The following is a 19398-nucleotide window of genomic DNA, read 5'->3' on the forward strand; positions in this document are numbered from 1 at the left end:
TTGCAACCCCCCTCCCCCAAGATCAGGTGGAGGGGTCCTCAGGGTAGATCAAAAATACGCAGGGGGTCCAGGACCCCAAAAAGGTTGAGAACCACTGCCTTAGAGTACACTGTCCCAGGGAGGCTGAGCAGTGTGATGCCCCGATAATTGGAGCGCCCCCTCCGGTATGTGTATTATATGTCATGGAAAAATCATAAATCAATTGCACGTATATTTACTATGTATGTACATACTCTGTGTACGTGTATGTGGGGGGGGGGCGGGGGGACAGACAGTCTGGCGGCACGTAATACTGCATTAATTACTCTAGATCAGCACACAAACAACACAGACAACAATTTTAAGAAAATGTTTTTTTTGTTTATTTTTTGGAGGGACAAGCTGTCAAAATGGCTTGGATAAAAGAAAGTTTCTGAATGGCAGGTTAAAGTGTGAATATGTAAAAATAAAGCAGCTTTGATTGCTCTGCAGAACCATTCAAGCAGAAGTATGTACAACACAAAGGCAACAAAGTAAGACACGTTCTTTGAAAATTAAAAAAAAAAGAAGCTGTAATACATTACATTGATAAATACTCACTGTTGCCATTTCTTCATGAGAATTTATGGGTTTTTTTTTTTACACAAGATAATGTTTTACTTGCAAAGAACTCAGTGCCCTCTCTGCGGCACGCAAGAACATACATTGGGTGGATTTCAAAAGTAACAAAAAAAAAAGGCAGAAAAGCGAAAAGTTAATACATTTCCGATGTGCAAGTTGCACTTTTCAAAGTATACAATAAGTGGGAAGAGCTTTTATTAACAAACGGGACCTGCATGCAGAGCTCCTGTAAAGGGTCCGGAGTGGCTGTGGGCAGGTGGGGGGTAATATGTACATGGACTCTCCTGTCCCTCGACTGGGCAGACTGGCCACGGCGCAAACCACCGTTACACGAAGGTCTACGTTTGATTAGAAAAGACGAGGCAACTCTCCTCAACTCCGGTTTTTGGTCTGTGATAAAAATTGTATAATATATGCAGTTTTCATCCCCAAAAACACCCCCCCCCCCCACACACACACACGTTTCGTTTACATCGCGACGTGACCCTGGTCACAGGCTTCCCAAACGTTTTGATTACAATCAGATTGATCGTTGCAATTTACTCGGTTTCAGTGGTTTTCTGCTACGACGTCCAACCGCGAGACCGGCCACCAAAAATACTCAGAGCGCGAGACAGCGACAGCCTTCATGCGTACACATCTCTCTCTCTCTCAGACATATAGTACAAAGGTTTTGCAGATCGAAAATTACTCATTTTTGCTTTCTTAATAAAATAATCAATTTGTCAGTGATTAGAATTCTTTCTTCAACCTACATAAATTAGTTACAAAATATTAGTGTAGTTTTTCTTCTATGGTTACATTAGGCAGCAATACAACAGACCCATAATTTAGTTTCAGCAAATAGGGAGATTCCACAGTTTTCAGTCCCAAAGCTTAAATGGGAGCGCCGTGTGTGTGCGCGTGCACACACACACGCCTGCACATACGTGCACACACACATACACACACACACACACCTGCACAAACAAACACAGGCATGCATACCTGCACACACACGTGCATACGCGCACGCACACGCCTGCACACATGCCTGCACAAACACACACGTGCATACACACATGCATGCCTGCACACACACGTGCATACACACATGCATGCCTGCACACACGTGTGCACACGCGCGCACACACACACACAGCTCCCAGAGAAGCAGGCACATCCAGTAAACGTCACAACAGCCCATTTTATTGCCAAAGTGTCTTAAATTAAATAAGTAACTAGTGACAGAATGACATAATAAGTTACCAAAACGTGATAAAAGGTAGAACAGAACATTAAATACTATCTTCTTTTTATTTGATGGACTTGTGGTCCCCATTTCCCATGACAATGCCTTGAAGGGATTACGGACAGGGAAGGAAGAGATTGCACTTGGAGGTGGAAAAAAAAAATGTCAAAACCACAGTGCTGCTTGAATGCAAGTAGACTTTATGTGAAATAAATAATAAAAATCATACAGGAAATAATTTAAAAATGAAAAAAAAATAGATGTTAATGATAATACACTTACAGCCTTTTTTTTCTGTTATGAGTGTTACCTCAGAAATGTTTCCGGAAGCTTCCGCCATAGAAGCAGAAGCTCCTCTAATGAAGCGCTCCCACTGTTCAGAATCGACCCCGGATGCACCGACATGCTGCCGTTGTGTACACACACACACACACACACACACACAACCGTCTTCTCCACACACACAACCGTCTTCACAAGTAAAGTGCTGATCGAGGAGCTTGGAGAGGGATCCGTTTCTCTTTTCTGTACCACACAAGACCCTTGGGGGTGGGAGGGGGATTCTTAGACCCTTTGGGGGTGGGGATTCTTAGGTCGAAAAGAGCTGAGTAGCTTCCAGACTCAACACGGGGGGGGGGGGGGAGGGGGGTCCTTGCCATCTCTGGTCGTACCGAGCCTGACAGGGAGGTCACCAGCACGACTACGTTGTGATTCGACAGGGGTTTTCTTACCAAAATAAAATAAAATAAAATTAAAACCATCACAGCCATGGTCACCATAACGTTGCCTCCAAAAGCTAGAAAAGGAAAAAAAAAAAAAAACATCCCTGAGGTGCACATTCAGCTGTGTAGAGTCCCAACCTCGCCCGCCGACGGTCGCCACTGTCTCCAGCATGTCCCCAATGCCTCGCTTGGTCGAAACAGCGTCCCCAAGAGCCGTCACTGGTTTACGCGGGCCCAGATCAGGGTTGTCAAATTCTTTTATTGTCTTTTTTTTTTGTTGCCTTTACCCTTTTCAGTGAAAACACTAGCTGCCAGTTCTCACAGCAGTACCCCCTTCCCCTCTTCCCCCCGACTGCTTTGCTAACGTTTTGAAGGCAAGTCTGGAATCTGAACATTTCATAGGCAAGAGGAGAAAAATAATAATCACTGCTTCCTCCCACGTCAAACAGGTTTCATTTGACATCTTATGTGCATGTGCTGTCCCCTAAACCCCGCGCGTCTCCTCACACAGTCCACACAACTACTTCTTTTTTTGTGTTTGTGTTAAACTTTCACAGATTCCATCACAGACAACTTCATGGCTTCCTCCAACAGCTGATTGTCTGTAAAAGTGGCAGGCGGCTCGGGGACAGATTCTGAGAGGCCGATGAGGGACTCCAGCAGGCAGGTCCCAGGGTCGCTGGCCTGAGGCAGGCTGGGGTAGCTAGGCAACTGAAACTGAAAGAAGTTGTCCATGTGCTCGTACTCCTTGAGGGAGTTGTAGAGCGAGCTGGGCCCCAGGCAAGGGAAGCCGTCGAAGAACTCGAGGTCCGACTCCGAGGAGAGGCTCAGGTCCATGTTGTAGCTCGCCGAGCGGTCGATGGAAGGGGAAGGTGTGTGGGGCACGCTGCCGCTGTGAAACAGGGCGTTGCCCTGATTGGCGTTCTCATCCAAAAGTTCCGAGATGGCCGTGGCCCGATTGTCTGTGTGATCGTCTACAGAGTCCAGCAGTGCGGCGTCAATGTTGTCATTCTCGTCTGGGAAATCCATCACGCTGAAGCTTCTGACTGCTGTTGTCGACTGCCCTTGTTCCTGGCGCGTCTCCGGGCAGCAGCTGCCTTGGTCAGGGCCGTTCCCCTCTCCTCTGGCCCCCCTGCTACTTTTCGCTCCGTTCTCATCATCCTTGTCGCTGAAGCTGAGGATGCGGCTCAGGCCTCTCTCGTCCACGTCCAGCCGTGGGCGCTCCTCATGCAGGCTCTCCCCCGCCTCCAAGTCCTCACTCTGACCCGAGGAGTCGGACGAGTCCGTCATGTCACTGCTACAACTGTTCTCTCCAGCTGTCGCCAGCTCTGAGCTAAAGGGGAAGGAGGGGCTAGCAGGGTGCTCCGACTGTGAGGCGAAGCCCTGGGGCCCAAAGGTTAAGCCGGACTGGGCAGCCGAGGTCTGGCCAGCCTCGGCCGAGTCTTCCTCTTCCTCAGTGCCGGAGTGCTCCTCCAGCCTCTTCTCCAGCTCCAGCTTCATGATGGTGTGGATGTAGTGCGTCTGCACCCTGGTGGAGTTGAACTCGATGCGGCCCTCCGTGTTGCCACAGCCATCCTTGGTGCAGCCGCACGGGAAAGAGGAGTGGTCCATCTGTGGAGGAGGAGGAGGAAGATGTCAACTGTTTCATTAAATCTATTCAAATTTCCTACTGAGCCCACCCAGTTGTATCATGATATGATGCAGCAGCTCTTCTTCCTCAAAGGGAAACTGTGCAGTGGGTGTATGAGCAGTAACGGCTTATGTGAGCTTGCTGTGTTTTCATAGTGGGAGTGTTGTCAAATCTATCTGGTGGGTGTAGCCATGTGGGTGTTTCTCTTCCATTATTGAAGTACTAGTGCTGGGCCATGTGAAAACATTATAATAATAATTAAGGGGTATTTCACATGATAAGTTATATATCCCAACATCTGTTTACATTGCAAAAATATAATATTTAAGAAGGGAATTAGGTTCATCACATTGAACTCTTCTCTTCTCTTGAATTCACAGCACTGAACGCTATTCAGTGCTGTGAATTGATGCCCTTGTTGAAAAGAGTTTTCCTCGAGGACTAAACTATCCACCCAGAATCAGAATACTTCCATCACTGGGAATGGTTACATTGCTCGGTGTGTATAGTTTTACAGGAGGGGTGTTTGGGGGGGGTCTCGCTGCCTCATACCTGGCATTTGATGCCGGCCAGGCTGCAGCTGCAGGTCTCGGGCTCGCAGAAACCCTGGCAGTCACAACCGCAGTTCTCCCGGGAGAGCCTCAGCTCATGGAGCTGCCTTTTCTCCTCTTTGTCGATCTTCTTAATGCCGGCCGCTTTGAGCAGTGCGTGCCGCCTCTTGGATGGGTACGGGTGGAGGAAGGAGCCCTCGTCGAGGTTGGCCCCGCTCAGGTCAATGTCCTCCTCGGGGATGTCGTCCACCGTCAGCCGCTCTGCCTCCTCACAATCCTGGGTTCCGTTCTTGGTCAGCTGCGGGACAGAAAGGTGTTAAACGTCCACTTGCTGCATTTTTGTATGTGCACAGAAAGACACCCATACCTTCCCGTGATTATATTAGCTATGTAGGGGCCTTTCCAAAGATAATGCAAGGGATTTTTGTTGTTTTTCGTCTCCTTTTTATCATAGGGTTCATATCTTTGTGTCTTTATTCTGAGCATCCCAGACAAATAGCTAGTATGTGCACACTCACTGGGCTGTAAATAAACGTGATCTTGTGTACGTTCACATGCTTAAATCCAGGAATGACCGGAACAAACAAATGTCATAAGTATCCTTTACATCATTGATAAGACTCTGAAAAAAATCTGACCCCCCACCCCACATATACAAACCCACAGACTGGTGTTGGAGAAATTTCTAGGACCAATGTGTGGAAAAAGTTACTAGCAAGAACTAACCTTCAATTTTAGAGCCTCCAGTTTTTCTTCCCTGAGTCTGTTGAGGAGCTTTTCCCGCCTCAGGAGCCGCTGCTCCACAGCGAACTCAGCCAGGGTGTAGGTGCGGAGGGCACTGTGGCGCTGCACCATGCCCAGAGAGCAGCCCCCCCGGCTTGGCACGCTGGTGAAGCCCTGGCACCTTGGGAAGAAGAACACTGTGACCTGGTCAAAGGTCACATTGCCCTGCCGCGCCCTCTTGGCTTTTTTCAGGACGGATGTGGCTGGAGAGAGCATGGAGAACGCGATGGTGAGTAAATCAGTCAGTCAATCTTATCTGGTTTATTCAAGAGTTGGCTGAACAATACTGTGACTACCACTACCATTTTGCGCCACTGGGAGGCAGAATGCGCCCTAAAAAACGCTCATGCCAAATTCTTGTGCTACATATAATGGTTGCCTAACAGGTTGAATGGGGACAGCTCTTGTGATCAAGTGCTCTCTGTCCTCATCTCACCCTTATCACTCACCCAATCAAAAGGCATCGTAAACAGGACCCCTGACACACCTGCATCCTGTTGAGTGAAACTTAAACCGCAACCTAATCCATTCACGTCTTCTTCCTCTCATGCCCTTCAGTATGACAAACAACCACCCAGCCCAGGAATTTCCCCTCAGCGGCTAGCAGAGAGCGGAGGAAGCAGATCCGCCAGGATCACAAACTAGCGACCAAATGTTAGAGGTTTCCGGAAGCACGAACCGGTGGGGGTCAAGTCAATGCACCAATGAGACAAGGATAAAGCTGCCCGCTCCGAAATTTCTGCGTGCTGACAGCTGGGACAAACAGCCCAGACCACCAGTCACCAGTTAGAGTCAAAAAAAGTCTCTTCCTCTGCTAGAAACATGCAGGGTTCACCGAGACAGGGCCTTTTTTTCTATACACGGACATGTAAAACCATAGTATTGGGATCAAAGTGGAACCACATGTGGGAACAAGCCCAGCAGTTTATCCAGTTTTTATTATACTTTAAACAGGAATACTCAATATGACTCGAGCCTCACTCGAAGACAAGCAAATGTTTTTGCTTCACCTAAGCTGCTAGCTCACCGATCATTATCCTGTGCAAAAAATGGAACAATATTCCACATGTGTTGTGCATTACATTCGCTATCTGGTGGGGAACGCTCCCTGCAGATTGCATATTATTTGGCTGCTGAACTTGTACGCTCAAGGGCTATCCTGTGACACACCCCATTCCACTGGCTTCCAAAGCCACAGGAGTCAAGAAGGAAAAAAAGAAAACAACAACAGGATCTTTGCATTGCAGCTTGGTGTGGTTATCTGTAAAATCAGAGAGAGAACAAGCAGCACAGACCTCTCACCCCAGTATGGGTGCCAGCAGACAGGCTTCAACCTGGTCTCTCCCATGCCCGCGAACCACTCAGAGACACAAGGCAAGACAATGGTCTTTCCGCGTCCTGCATCTGCCACTGCTGCAGGCAACTCAGATGAGACAAACTGAGCGCCGTCTCAGTGTCACATCCATCAAATCCAGTCAGGCTTATGACATCTGCAGGAGACAAATGACACCCTCTACACTGCCTCTTTAATGGGATAGCTCTGCATCTGACCCCCCCCCCAACACACACACACCCTCCAGGCTTCACAATGGCAAACACAAACTCTCTCTCTCTCTCTCTCTCTCTCTCTCTCTCTCTCTCTCTCTCTCTCTCTCTCTCTCTCTCTCTCTCTCTCTCTCTCTCTCTCTCTCTCTCTCTCTCTCTCTCTCTCTCTCTCTCTCTCTCTCTCTCTCTCTCTCTCTCTCTCTCTCTCTCTCTCTCTCTCTCTCTCTCTCTCTCTCTCTCTCTCTCTCTCTCTCTCTCTCCAACACAAACACTGGATAATAATGGTCCACACAATCTGCTCTCATTGATGTTCCTACATGTTGTCTTTCCTTCTCCGCTCTACCATTCTGTCTCTGCCCCCTCCCTAACCCTGCCTCTTTAAGCACCTGTGCTGGGTCGGTGCCCGGGAACCAGACAAGGCTCCGTGTGTTCCCAGCTTTGGCGCCCTGCCACGTCTCTCTGCCTGGCTTGCCACCCCCACCGTGCTTTGGGAACCTCACGAGAAAGGTTTGCCCTTTCTTCCCTGCAAAATCCTCCCTGATACCACGCGACCCCCACCACCACCTGAAGGCCGAGCGGAGGGACCACAGCTTGGGCAGAAGTGCCCTGTAAGCCACTCGAACTCGGTCCCTGAAGGCTCCTGTCTTTCGGCAGAAGATGGTGCTAAGGTGAGCACTGCTTGTGTAAATAAGATTAGCAGTTTTACAACCGCGGGAGGCGGGAGGCCATGAAATCAAAAGGTGGTATTCATCGCAAAGGTCTGAAATCATTTCAAGCCAAGTGTTTCATGGGCTGCTAACCACCATCGACACCTTCACCTCTCCCCCTCTTTATAGGTGTGTTATCATAACCCTCTGAAGGAAATGCAATATGAAGGGGGACATTTTTATAAGAGTGCGTCCTAAATCCTTATTGGATTCTAGGTATCGGCAGACAAAAGGACACTTACTGCTGAAGTTGGTGGCCGGGGAGCTGGGGTTGCTGGGCGTGGAGTCCAGGGTGTCCGAGTAGCAGCTCTCGCCCTCCGAGTCCCATCCGGAGTAGGCCGAGGAAGAGAGGGAGGAGGGGGAGGTGTAGCATGGGTCCTCATCCACCTCCTCAAACTTCCTCTTGAGAAGTCCACTCATGGCGATAACGTGGACGATCTGCAACACACACACAGGAAGTGGACGTTAGCATGTTTGATGCTAGCCTAATCTGCACATACATTACTACTACCATCATTTAATGTCACTTCAAGACATTCCATTAACAAGGACATCAACACAGATGCAAAGCACAACTGTTGTGATTTTGTTGTGAACAGAACAACACAGAATTATGTTTAGTTTGTAACTGGAAGTAGGTCCAATATTGACCACACACTTTCAATTGAGCAGCTAACATTACATATTTACGTTATATCCTGACTCAGCGCTCAACATTGACATTGTAAGATACACACCTTTGCAGCGATTCAACAGAGCTAAAGTTAGCTTGTCTGGGTGCCATGTCATTGTTCTGATGGCCCATTATAAAACCCCAGTGGTCCGAAAACTGTCCCATTGGACCAAAAAGGCCATTTGTCCAACAGCCCATCATCCCTAAAACGAACACCATGTCCTCCGAAGGCCTGTCATTCCCAAAATACACACTCTCCCTGTAGTTGTTAGTTCAGTGACTGCTGGTGTTACACACAAAATCTGACCCGTCAGATTATGTGACCCTGCCCTTAAAATGCACCATTTCAGCCAGCCCCCCCAGATGCTAATCCAACTCTTAACCAAACCAAACACGTGTCAAAAATTAACTGTTTCCAACAAAACGCCTAATCTTAACCATTTCTAATTTGATGCCTAAATTTAACCACATCGATCCGACTGTCGTATCCTGTCTGAAATAGCGTGTTTTAAAAGCATGGTCACATAATCTGACGGAGCACAGATTTTGACGCAACAACTGCCCTGTCCAGTGTCATTTCATTCGTCTCAACTGGCCACAGATAAATGCAAAAAAGTTGATATTTCTGGTGAAGTAGAGATGACATTCTCACAAGTGCTTTTAATGTCACACCTCCTCTATTCATGCAAAATAGTAGTTAACGGCATCTTCGTGTCTGCACATTGAAAGACACTACAATATTACTACTACTACTACTACTAAGATATTAAGGGTAAAAAAAACTCCAGGGAGAGTGTGTATTTTCAGAACAACCGGCCTTCGGGTTATCAGGATAACGGGCTGTCGGTCAAATGGGCTTTCGGTCCAATGGGACATTTTTCAGACTATTGGGGTTTCAGAATAACGGGCGGTCGGAACAATGGACTGTTCCCCTTTTCTGAATCATGTTTTAAGCTAGCCAGTAACCCAGAGCAGCAAGCTGATCAATCAGAACACTTCAAAACTTTTATCAAAAGATTGATTTGTTTGAGTGGGTTAAAGGTGATGGAGAACATCTTACACACATCTCTGTCAATGGTGTTTCTGTGAACTCCTGCCTCAAATGAAACCGCATGGACGATACCACGTGACAAAATATGGGGGAGAGACTAAGACAAAATAGTGGTGGTGGGGGGTAGATATTTTGCCAATTTTCTTAGCAATGAGGTTTATAATGTTAATTGAAATATGCAAAACTTTCAACTTATTACAACAGCATATACTTTCATATGCACTCGCTCAAAGTTGAAGGGACTCAACCCCCCAAATCTACACAGACGGTACAGCTAAATGTGAGACTAAATGTTAGTTTGTGATTGAGTGAATTAGAAGCCAGGCTCATAAGGTGCTTTTTGAAGAAAAACCACGGTGTAAACAATAACCGTGTTCTATCTGGACTCCACTTCAACACATTTTTATCAGCCAAGGCAACCCTCAGGGCCGCCTCACCTCAGATGAGTTTTTTTGTTTTTTTGCAGAGTAGCCTACAAGCGAGTCCTGTGCTTGGCCATGTGAGACCATATGCAGCCAATCTCGTGCTGCACTCAGCTGAGAGGGAGGCAGGCACCGCACAGGAAGCAATCAATCAAGTCTATTCGCATAAGTCAACAATTACTGGACCCCTCACCCACTTCCAAGTCCAGTCAGCATAGCACGTGCATTGATCAGAGGAGAACAAAATGGGAGAAGGGACAAAAAAAAAAAGAAAAAAAAGAAAATCATTCGGCCACAGACACTTTATTTCAACCGCCACCCTCTTGCAAGCCTTCCAAAAGTAAAACGCTCGTGTGTGATAGCTACGCTACGGTAGCTTCCTCCAGGTGCCATTTCAAATGTCTGCACGGGCCAAACTGTACACTCATACTGATTGGCGTTGTCAATGCGCTTTGTTATGCAACTCCCGAGCACACCCCCCCACGAGTTCCTGTGGTGGCCCTGCTGGTTCAGCGATAAAAACAATCAATCCTTTGAGTGAGTAAAAGGCAGAGCAAGATGGAGGGAGAAAAAGAGAGAGACAGAAAGAGAAAAAGAGAGAGGGGGGGAAGGCGCTGGTCGCCAGTCATGGCCGGGCTTCGACTCTTGAGCCGAGGGATACAGTTTACGCTCTTCCGATAAATGACACTGAAGGGACTCATCTGGCTCTGCTCGTCTCCACAAAACAGCGTCTGCTGCCCACCAACCCCCTCAGCCCATCTCCTCAGCCTGTGGTAGCAGAACCAGACAGGAAGTTGATCGCGTCAAGCGAAAAAGTCCCTCATTCCTGAAAAGCGGCTGTGGCTCGCAGGGCACCGGCACACGGCGTATTGCGTCACGCAGTGCTGACTACGCCGACAAGACGGCCGTCATGTCTCCCAAAGTTCTGGGAAGCGAGGGCTGGCCGGTCGTGCCTGGGAGACCAGATAGGTGATCAATCGCAGTCTGGGGCCCGAGCACCGGCACACGCTCACACAACCAAGTGGAGGAAGGGAGGAGCAGAGAGAAGAAGGGAAGGAGGGAGCAACGGAGGGAAGGAAGACAGACAGACAGACAGACAGACATGACTGGGCTCCACTCCAGAGCAGGCACTCCTGTCTGGGGGTGGAGGTGGGGGCCCACTGTAGTCACAAAGAGCAAAGCTCACCATCAAACTGCTTGGTGTCTGTTGTCTGTTGTGTCACAGCTAAATTCTCAACAGCTGGAGAAATAGTGTGGTTCTTAACTTTTATCTGCGGGTTTATATATATATATATATATATATATATATATATATATATATATATATATATATTATCATTCTTACATATACTTGTGCAGGGTACATCAGCTACAACTCAACAAATTCTAGACTTGTTACATAAGCAAAAGTAGCGTGTGCATGTGTGTGTGTGTGTGTGTGTGTGCGTGTAAACTATATTTTCCCCATCTATTCTTGGCAAATAACCGAGCATGGTTTGTCATGCTCAGAGATCCTCTAATGACATTCAAGGAACTTTAATTCCACGTGCAACCTGCATGGCTGGTTTGCCTTATCGGATAGTTATGCAACTGTCAACATTCAAAGAAGAAGAAGGGGGGGGGGCAAAAAAAAAGAGAAGAAATCCTGGTACACAAGGGGTCATTTACAAAAGGGAGCAATTATGCAAGACACGTCCTCCGGAGGACAGAGGACAGAGGAGACAGACAAGGGCAAGGAGGGAACACGGTGGGCGCTGGATAGTGGGGAGTTGTTGCAGGAGAAGACAATCATCTCTCTCGTGCATACGTGATCAATAAATCACCTTGCAATGGGTGAAGTCAGCCGGTACCTTCTTTATAGACGGCACAGAAAAAGGCCACTTCCAACTCTCTGCTCGCCACAGGTTCTCTCATCTCGACGCTCCAGTTCATCTCTCATTTCATTACCGATCCAATGAGAAAAGCAATAGCCTAACGACCACCCACCCATCCAACCCACTCTGAGCAAGAAATAATCCACGGGCTCCCCCTTGGCCACTCCTATTCTCACATCAGGCAATTTGCATTGAGCCGATTTCAGGAACACCTGTGTACGGCATCTGTTGCTCGTCTAGTCCACTCCTGTTAACAACCGTCGTGCTCCAAGCGACACACACCATCTTTTTACACCGAGAGAGAGAGAGAGAGAGAGAGAGAGAGAGAGAGAGAGAGAGAGAGAGAGAGAGAGAGAGAGAGAGAGAGAGAGAGAGAGAGAGCGACTGTGTGCGAGGACACAGCGGCTCACCTTACATTTTCTCTCCACCAGCCCCGTATTCCCCTTCAAACACAGAAGAAGCTGTGAGAGCGAGGTGTCCCCAAGGGAGAGTAGAGCGCCAGCGAAGCAAAGTCTTTTTAATTAAAAGCTGCAGCCAGGCAGAAGGCAGGCGGGGGGGAGAGAGAGAGAGAGAGAGAGAGAGAGAGAGAGAGAGAGAGAGAGAACAGTGGTGTCAGAAGTGGGTCATTGTCTCTTGACTGCAGTCTACCTGACACATTGATTTGCTAATCCTGTTCAACGGGCAGAAACAATAGCGCGAGGTTAATCCTGGCGAGGGGACGGCTCGTAGCCAATCTGGAGCTTCTCAGCCCGGCCCGCTCGGCCAGCGCTGCGCCCACAGGACAGAACCGGGGCAGCCGAGTGGAGAGGGAGTGGAATAACAGCAGAGCAATGGGGGGGGGGGGGGAGAGAAAAAAATAACTCGGCTCATTTGTGCAAAAAAAAAAGGGGGAAGTGGTAGGAAAAGGAAACACAAAGCATTCAAATAGGAGGACATGCAGAGCAAAAGACCGCTGAGCCGGTATTCACCAAGGAGAGCAGAGGCTGTCCCGTGAACGCCCGTTCTCGTGTGGAGGAGGGATGTGATCGGACAGCCACAGACGGAGGAAGAGGGGGGAAAGGAAAGGAGAGCGGCGTGTTGCCACCGTGCATTTAAATTATGCATCGCCGTCACTCCGTCAAACTGCACGCAGACAGCCCGGGCAGATAAAAGGACGCATCCGTCGAGGTGCTCCGCAGCCGGTTGTCACGAAGATGGGAGCTTCCGGTGAGATTTGTCAGCGGAAGCATCGCCGCAGCGGCAGCTCGGGCCAGAGGCATGACAGCGTCAGATTTGCCGAGGGAATGATCAGCTTGATGCACGCTTGATACGAGGTACAAATGACCTCACAATCCCAACTCCTGTACCGCCTACAGAGAAGTCCCTGGTATGTGAGAGCAAGATCATTATCTGAGGAATTCTTAAAAAAAATGTGCAAAAAGTACTAGTCACTCATAAGGACATGCTTCTTAAATTACTCGCCAAATATCCCAGTACACAAAGTAGCTGTGCCCAGAAATAGTAAGAACATCTAAACTTCTGGTTTGCAGACATTTGGACATGTGCATGTTTCTGTGTGGCTCAATCATACTTGCATTAGTTGCTGCTTACACTCCATAGTAGACACGAAAACTAAGATCCTTTTTTTTTAATGTCCTGTAAGTGGTGAATGGGATTTTTCAGTCCAATAATGGGGAAAAAAATCTCCACAAAAAAAAATCCCACACCCCTGCTTACATGTCCATCCAGCCGGCAGCCTTTCCAAAGTGCCCCGGTCTGTCCCCGTCAACAGCCACGCACACAAGCAGGGCAAGTCAGGGTTAACTTTGCCCCCTTGTACGTACAGCCTGTCCACGCTCTCCGCTGCTGAGAAGACTGCGGGCGGGCAGAGAGCACTTGCATAGCATGCCGACAACCCTGCACGGTGACTGGATGACTGACTTCGGTGCTCATAAAAACGGGATAATGATTAGTAGTGTGCTCTTGTGTGTGTGTGGATGCATGCATGCATGTCCAGGCAAGCGGTTTTCTTCAGGCGCCCGAGCAAATGCACTTCTCACTTCCAGCACCGTCATGAGGAGAGGAGGGTAAACTGATCAGACCCCATCAGACTGATGTGGGGCAGAATTCCAGCCCCTGCACAGCTGGAGGAGACACATCTTGGCCTTACCGGGAAGCGACTTCATCTGCTGGCACAATGGAGCGAGAGCTCTCCGTCTATCCTCCCAAGAGCCCGTCCGTTCTACGCCGGAGCCCGAGCGCCTGCTCGCTGCAAAGCGTGCCACGGAAACATTCTGTTCCCCTGCCTCAGCCCATGAACACGCCGATTTCGGAAAGGGGAGCTGGTGGGAGGCGAGGAGGGAGGACCGCGCAAAACAAATAAATAATGTCATGTCTCCAAGCCACAGGCATTCCACTTTGGCAGCGCGATTCTCGCTGCAATAGTGGAAGAAGAACACGAGCTCGATCTAACCCAGATGTGTTTTCCACTGCTTAAAAAGGCTGGAAACTACGAGTGCTGCGAAGCCACAGCTGCCCTCCTCCCCACACCTGATGGGGCATTATGCTGCACATGGACCTCACATGCTCGCACACTTGTTGTCGATCTCCTACGCGGGCCAGATCCGAAATGACCAGGTGATTCCCACGAGGAGCGGGAACCATCCAGACTGCCTGCTGCAAATGTTTAATGGAGTCGGTTTACCCATAATGTAGTGATTTCACTCCACCCCAAAAACACTGATGGCTTGGAAAAGGCCCAGCGGGATTTTCCTAAATGGCTTGTTTAAAAAAAAAATCCGTACATCATAATAAAACCAATCTAAGGCTCAGTCATTTCACTGCACAAATACAGCATGAAACAAGCGCGGGGAGCACACTCTCTCCCCTGTGTTTCACCAACACCAATTTCTATTCAAGTCCCTAATAGCCACTATGCAGCACTATTGTGCATCTACTTTGGCGAGAGATAATATTTATAGAAGCACCGATAACATCTGTAGCTGTGAAGTGGTAATTTTCTTTGCAGCTTGATAGTTTTGCATGGAGCCAAAGCTGCTGGGGCGGGGGTGGGGCGGGGGGGTGTAGAGTATCAGCAAAAAGAAAAGCTACGTAAAAGCCTCGCTATATAAATCCTGTCTATTTGCTTTACAGCAGTCAACATATTACCGTAGTAGCACTGAGCAGATAGTGCTTCTCTTTATGTGTGTGTGTGTGAGAGAGTGTGCATGTGTGTCTGCTGGGAGAGAACTGAGTAAGGGATGGGTTCAAAGGTCACGCTCCAGTCTGGGACACTTGCTGGTACCTCACAGGCTGTATGGAATGCTGGGAAAGGACAAAGCAGATGGGAAACATCCCACTGCTCTGGCCCAGAGAGACAGTCAACAACCCCCCCCCCCCAACCCCCACATAACCCTGTCTCCGGGCATAATAAAAGCCGGGGGCCATTCTGCATGACCAAAATGAAGCAGGCAGCCCTGCTCGTCTGAACCCAGGGTGCTGCTGCCGCTTCACCCCCCCCCCAGATGAGGAGCGAGAGAACCTCTGAACTTGATAAGTGTGTGTGTGTGTGTGTGTGTGTGTGTGTGTGTGTGTGTGTGTGTGTGTGTGTGTGTGTGTGTGTGTGTGTACACACACGTGTAGAAAGCTTCCTGAGGTTGTGAAACATACACTCAAGTGAACAGGAAGTGGCCATACTGTCTCTGACATCTGTGCATGGGCTCAAGGCAGTATAAGTTGGGGGTTTTTTTAGGGTGCAGGATTTCAGAAAAACATGCTGAAGGTGTGTGTGCGCACACACATGATAGGTCCCACAAATTGCATCTGCCGCGATCAGACGCCCTTCCAGAAGGAATGGCAAAAGCTGAAGCAAAGTCTTGTATGTGAAGTAAATACAAACGGAGTTGTCACAGCCTTGACAATTTCTCAGACTGCATGGCGATGGAGACGACTACTACCAATTTGATTTACTGAGAATTAAAAAAAAAACTACAAAAGAAAATGTAAAAATTTCAAATGCAAAAACTGCCCGTGAGAAAGTCAAGGTCAATCTAGCCCCCCCCCCCCGGAGTATCACGGTGCAATTGAAAAAGCCAGGCGAAACACAAGGAGGCTGATTATAGGCCCTCTCTGTAAACAAAGGATCATTCAGCCTCCGGAGCCTCATTCCTCCAAACATGATGCAGAGATGATCCGGGGGAGGTCGCGCTAGAGACGAGTCAATTCACTCAAGTCGCTTTATGGAAAACAGACAAGGCAATAATGAACCTTTTACGCAAATCACTAAAGTCGTTTGATTAATATTCAAATCAACAGCGATTTGAACGCAAATGATCTCTTAATTAAAGCCCCGCAACCAAAATACAATCCATAAAAAAAAAAACTTTACATCAACGCATCAAAGTGGTCTATAAAAATTCCAAGCCACTGAGATTTATGCGTAAATAACTCCGCAGCGAACCAAAACCCAAAGATACATAATTACGTCAGGGGGTAATGTCAGTTTAATGTATGGGGGCAACAGCGCTGCACCTCACGTTCCTACGCCCGCCCGCCCTGGCTGATCAATATGCATGCGCACGAGGCTAATTGTTCATATTCAAGTCGATCATTAAATGATCCGGTGGTCCAGCCTGAGGTGTCACGAGCGACGCCTGTTCCCGTTGAACCGATCATTGCCGGTGATTAATGCTAATTCTCTCCGCCGACGACCCCTCGGTATCGAGCTGTATTTAGGACGCGGCGCCTTCAGGAGTCGCTCGAGTTAACAAGACGCGCCGCCGCCGAGCACAACACGACGCAGGACCTCTCCAATAGGCTGGACACACAAAAGCCGACCTTCATCAACACTTCTCCACTCCTGAATCAACAATCAGCCGAATTTAGTGGGGGGGGGGGGGCATTAAAAGTCGGAGACCAACTCCTCCCCCCTGAAATTCTTACAACTCCGCGACAGCTCGATCAGAAGTGGCGGAGTCATTAATCAATTAAGCGACCCGACCGCGGATTCCTGCCGGCTGTGGAGGATCGAGGCTCACCTGAGAGTGCTGGGACCAAACTGCCCTCACGGCTCCAAACTCAACCCAGAAACTCAGCCCAGAAAAGCGGCGAACTGGATCAACAACCACCGCACCCCCCCCCCCAAAAAGCCTCGTTAAAAGGCACAATTCATCATTAGGCGCGCTGAATAACACTCGCACAGAGGTATTTACCATAGCCCCGCTAATTCACCCACAGGGCTAAAACAAACAAAAAACAAATTAAGCGAATCCGCTCGGCGTTTTCACAGCCCGAATTCGGCTACGGATAGTTTTCGGTGTGTTTTTGTTTTTTTGTTTGCTTGCCCCCGCTGCGCTGACAGAGGGGTAGGATAACGTTGAAAGTATGCGGCTTCCCCTCCACCTCGGCCGGGGGTTGGAGACGCTCGAGTCGCGGCGGTTGTACTCACCACGGATTCACGTATCCGGTCACCATGGATGACACAGCCGCAAAATCACGAAGAAGAAAGTAGTAATCCCAACGGCGCCAATATTCGCTCGTCCTCTTCGCGAAGCGGCTCCTTTTCGTGCTAAGTGTTATAAATACTGGTGGTGTGTGTGTGGGGGAGTGAGCGTCTGTGCTGTGGGGCGAGCGGCGTACCGGCTGAAGCTCCTCTCTTGTCTGGAGCGGCTCAGCCTCTTCCGTCAGTGGAAAACTCCCTCCCGGCGTCCGCCGTGACGCAGGCAGTGACACGCGGGGAGCCTGCCCACGCCGCTTCCGGCCCCTCCCCCTCGGTTTACCGGAGCCTCCGCTAAAACAACTAACTCTCCGGTTTGTTTTTGTCAGTCGCTCCTGAAATATTTGATAACGTCATGTAATGTAATATAATACAGTATTAAATAATATAATATAACGAGGGGCTCCCCAAACGCGTTCAATCCGTCTTGTTCTAAACTCTGAGGATCCGGGTTCTGAGTTCTAAGTTACTCTTACGTCATCAGCACCGACGCCGCGTGCGTCGTGTGACAGATCCGGCATGAGCGGTCGGTGTTATTATCACTGGGCGATGTCTGCTAATGGGTGGTGCCGTGTGACATGTGTGGAGTGGCCAATTTCCAGTTAAGGGAGAACACTGACGAAGGATGGATCTGAAATGAGTCACGATTCAACACACGGCACGCAAATAATAACAGGGAAAATCACAAGGCAGCAGTTTCCTGTAACTGATAAAAAAAATATTGCCTGTGACAAATTGATCTTTTTTAAGCCCTCCGTATGTTATAAAGACTAATGACTGTGATTTCCCACTGAAGAGCAACTGACCTTTATTGGCCGCTTTTTAACGTCCACAGTTACAACCACTGAGTTGATCACTTTTTTTCCACCACAGAAATAAGTCTGTACCACTTGAGACCAAGTCTATACCAAGTCTTTACCCAGATAGCAAAATTGCTGTGGCCCGGACCCGTCCCACACCTGACACTTTCATCTGGCCCACATCCCGCGTGGAATGATGGCACTTGGGCGGTCCACTCCTGTTTGCCAGATCTGGGCCAGAACCAAGCCATAGCAATGCCGCATGTGCCACATATTTGCCAAAGGTGGCCCATATTTGTTTTTTATATTTGGGCCATATTCACCATTTACCACACGGGCCACTTCAGGGTCACATCTAGATTACATGTTGCTGAGAGCACCGCATCTTTGCCAAAAAAGGCCCACATTTGATTTGGCATATCTGGGCCATATTTGCTATTATACGTGTGGGCCACTTCAGCCTCACATCCACTTTGTCAGGGCCAGAAGAAGGCCATCAGTGCCGCATCATTGCCTGAAGTGGCCCACATCCGGATACTATCTGGGTAATAGTTGAGTCTGAGTCAAGTTCAACACATTAATCTGGCGAGTTCAGCTCAAGACCAAAATTTAGGGCAAGTCATCGCTTACGCATTAGTCCTAGGTGCATTTCCAATTGAACACCGTGACTATAACTGCAGTATATCATCATGGTAAAACTTACAATTTCACAACACTAGAATATTTACTAAGGCTCTATTTCCTCTGTCAAGGAAGCAACGCCTCAGATTCCAATTTTTCAGTATTTCAGGGGCATAAATTAATAATGATGAAAAAAGAAACAAGTCAGATTAGATTGTATTCATTAATCTCCTTCGGGGAAAGTTTGATATTCATTTCACAAATAAAGAAAAAGTAAATTAAAGTCCTCAGACAGCCCTTTTCGACCAAAGTAGTTGTGGTTCAGGCACCGGTCTCGTTCAGGATTCTGATGCCCCCTTTCCACCAACAGGGACCGGGTTCGGTGCCGGTTCGCAAACACTTTTTTTTGAACGGTTCAGAGCATTTCGACCAAAAATAAATTGGTTGCTGTTGACATATATGAAATGTGTGCTCTCAATTGTAGAAGTAAATCTATATTTTTGCATTAACACAGGAAAACTGCATGAGTACATACGGGTACTTTATGGTGGGCAATGATAACAGCCAATGAAATGCGCTGAGATTGACATGTGGTCTGTGCGTATATAACAGTGTGCATCTGTCAACAAAGTTTCTCTTTCTATGTTGATTCCGGTAAGATAAGAACTGACGCCCCACTGTGTATTTATTCCTCCGTAAAGTCAGCAGTTATTTC

General features: G+C 48.3%; 1 protein-coding gene across 2 annotated transcripts; it reads right to left on the reverse strand.

The window, feature by feature from the left end:
- Positions 1–338: 338 nt before the first annotated feature.
- Positions 339–17717, reverse strand: csrnp1b (cysteine-serine-rich nuclear protein 1b). 2 transcript variants are annotated; one of them, XM_056299029.1, is made up of 5 exons: positions 17215–17717; positions 8012–8207; positions 5461–5720; positions 4736–5032; positions 339–4164 (listed from the first exon to the last, which is right to left on the reverse strand). In XM_056299029.1, exons 2-5 carry the CDS (start codon positions 8187–8189, stop codon positions 3097–3099), a joined length of 1803 nt encoding a protein of 600 aa, XP_056155004.1. In that variant the 5' UTR covers positions 8190–8207; positions 17215–17717; the 3' UTR covers positions 339–3096. The 2 variants fall into 2 exon arrangements, with proteins under 2 accessions (XP_056155004.1, XP_056155006.1); XM_056299031.1 differs by lacking the exon at positions 17215–17717 and adding an exon at positions 12200–12276.
- Between the last annotated feature and the right edge of the window lie 1681 nt (positions 17718–19398).

This window comes from Lampris incognitus, chromosome 19, assembly GCF_029633865.1.
Source record: "Lampris incognitus isolate fLamInc1 chromosome 19, fLamInc1.hap2, whole genome shotgun sequence".
Classification (NCBI taxonomy): domain Eukaryota; kingdom Metazoa; phylum Chordata; class Actinopteri; order Lampriformes; family Lampridae; genus Lampris; species Lampris incognitus.

Excerpts from the sequence above, each read along its gene's own strand:
- csrnp1b (XM_056299029.1), bottom strand. The coding sequence starts at position 8,189 with ATGAGTGGACTTCTCAAGAGGAAGTTTGAGGAGGTGGATGAGGACCCA. Across the intron at positions 5,721-8,011 it reads CCCGGCCACCAACTTCAGCA|CCACATCCGTCCTGAAAAAA; the intron begins GTAAGTGTCCTT and ends TGCTCTCTCCAG. Across the intron at positions 5,033-5,460 it reads TGGAGGCTCTAAAATTGAAG|CTGACCAAGAACGGAACCCA; the intron begins GTTAGTTCTTGC and ends TCTGTCCCGCAG.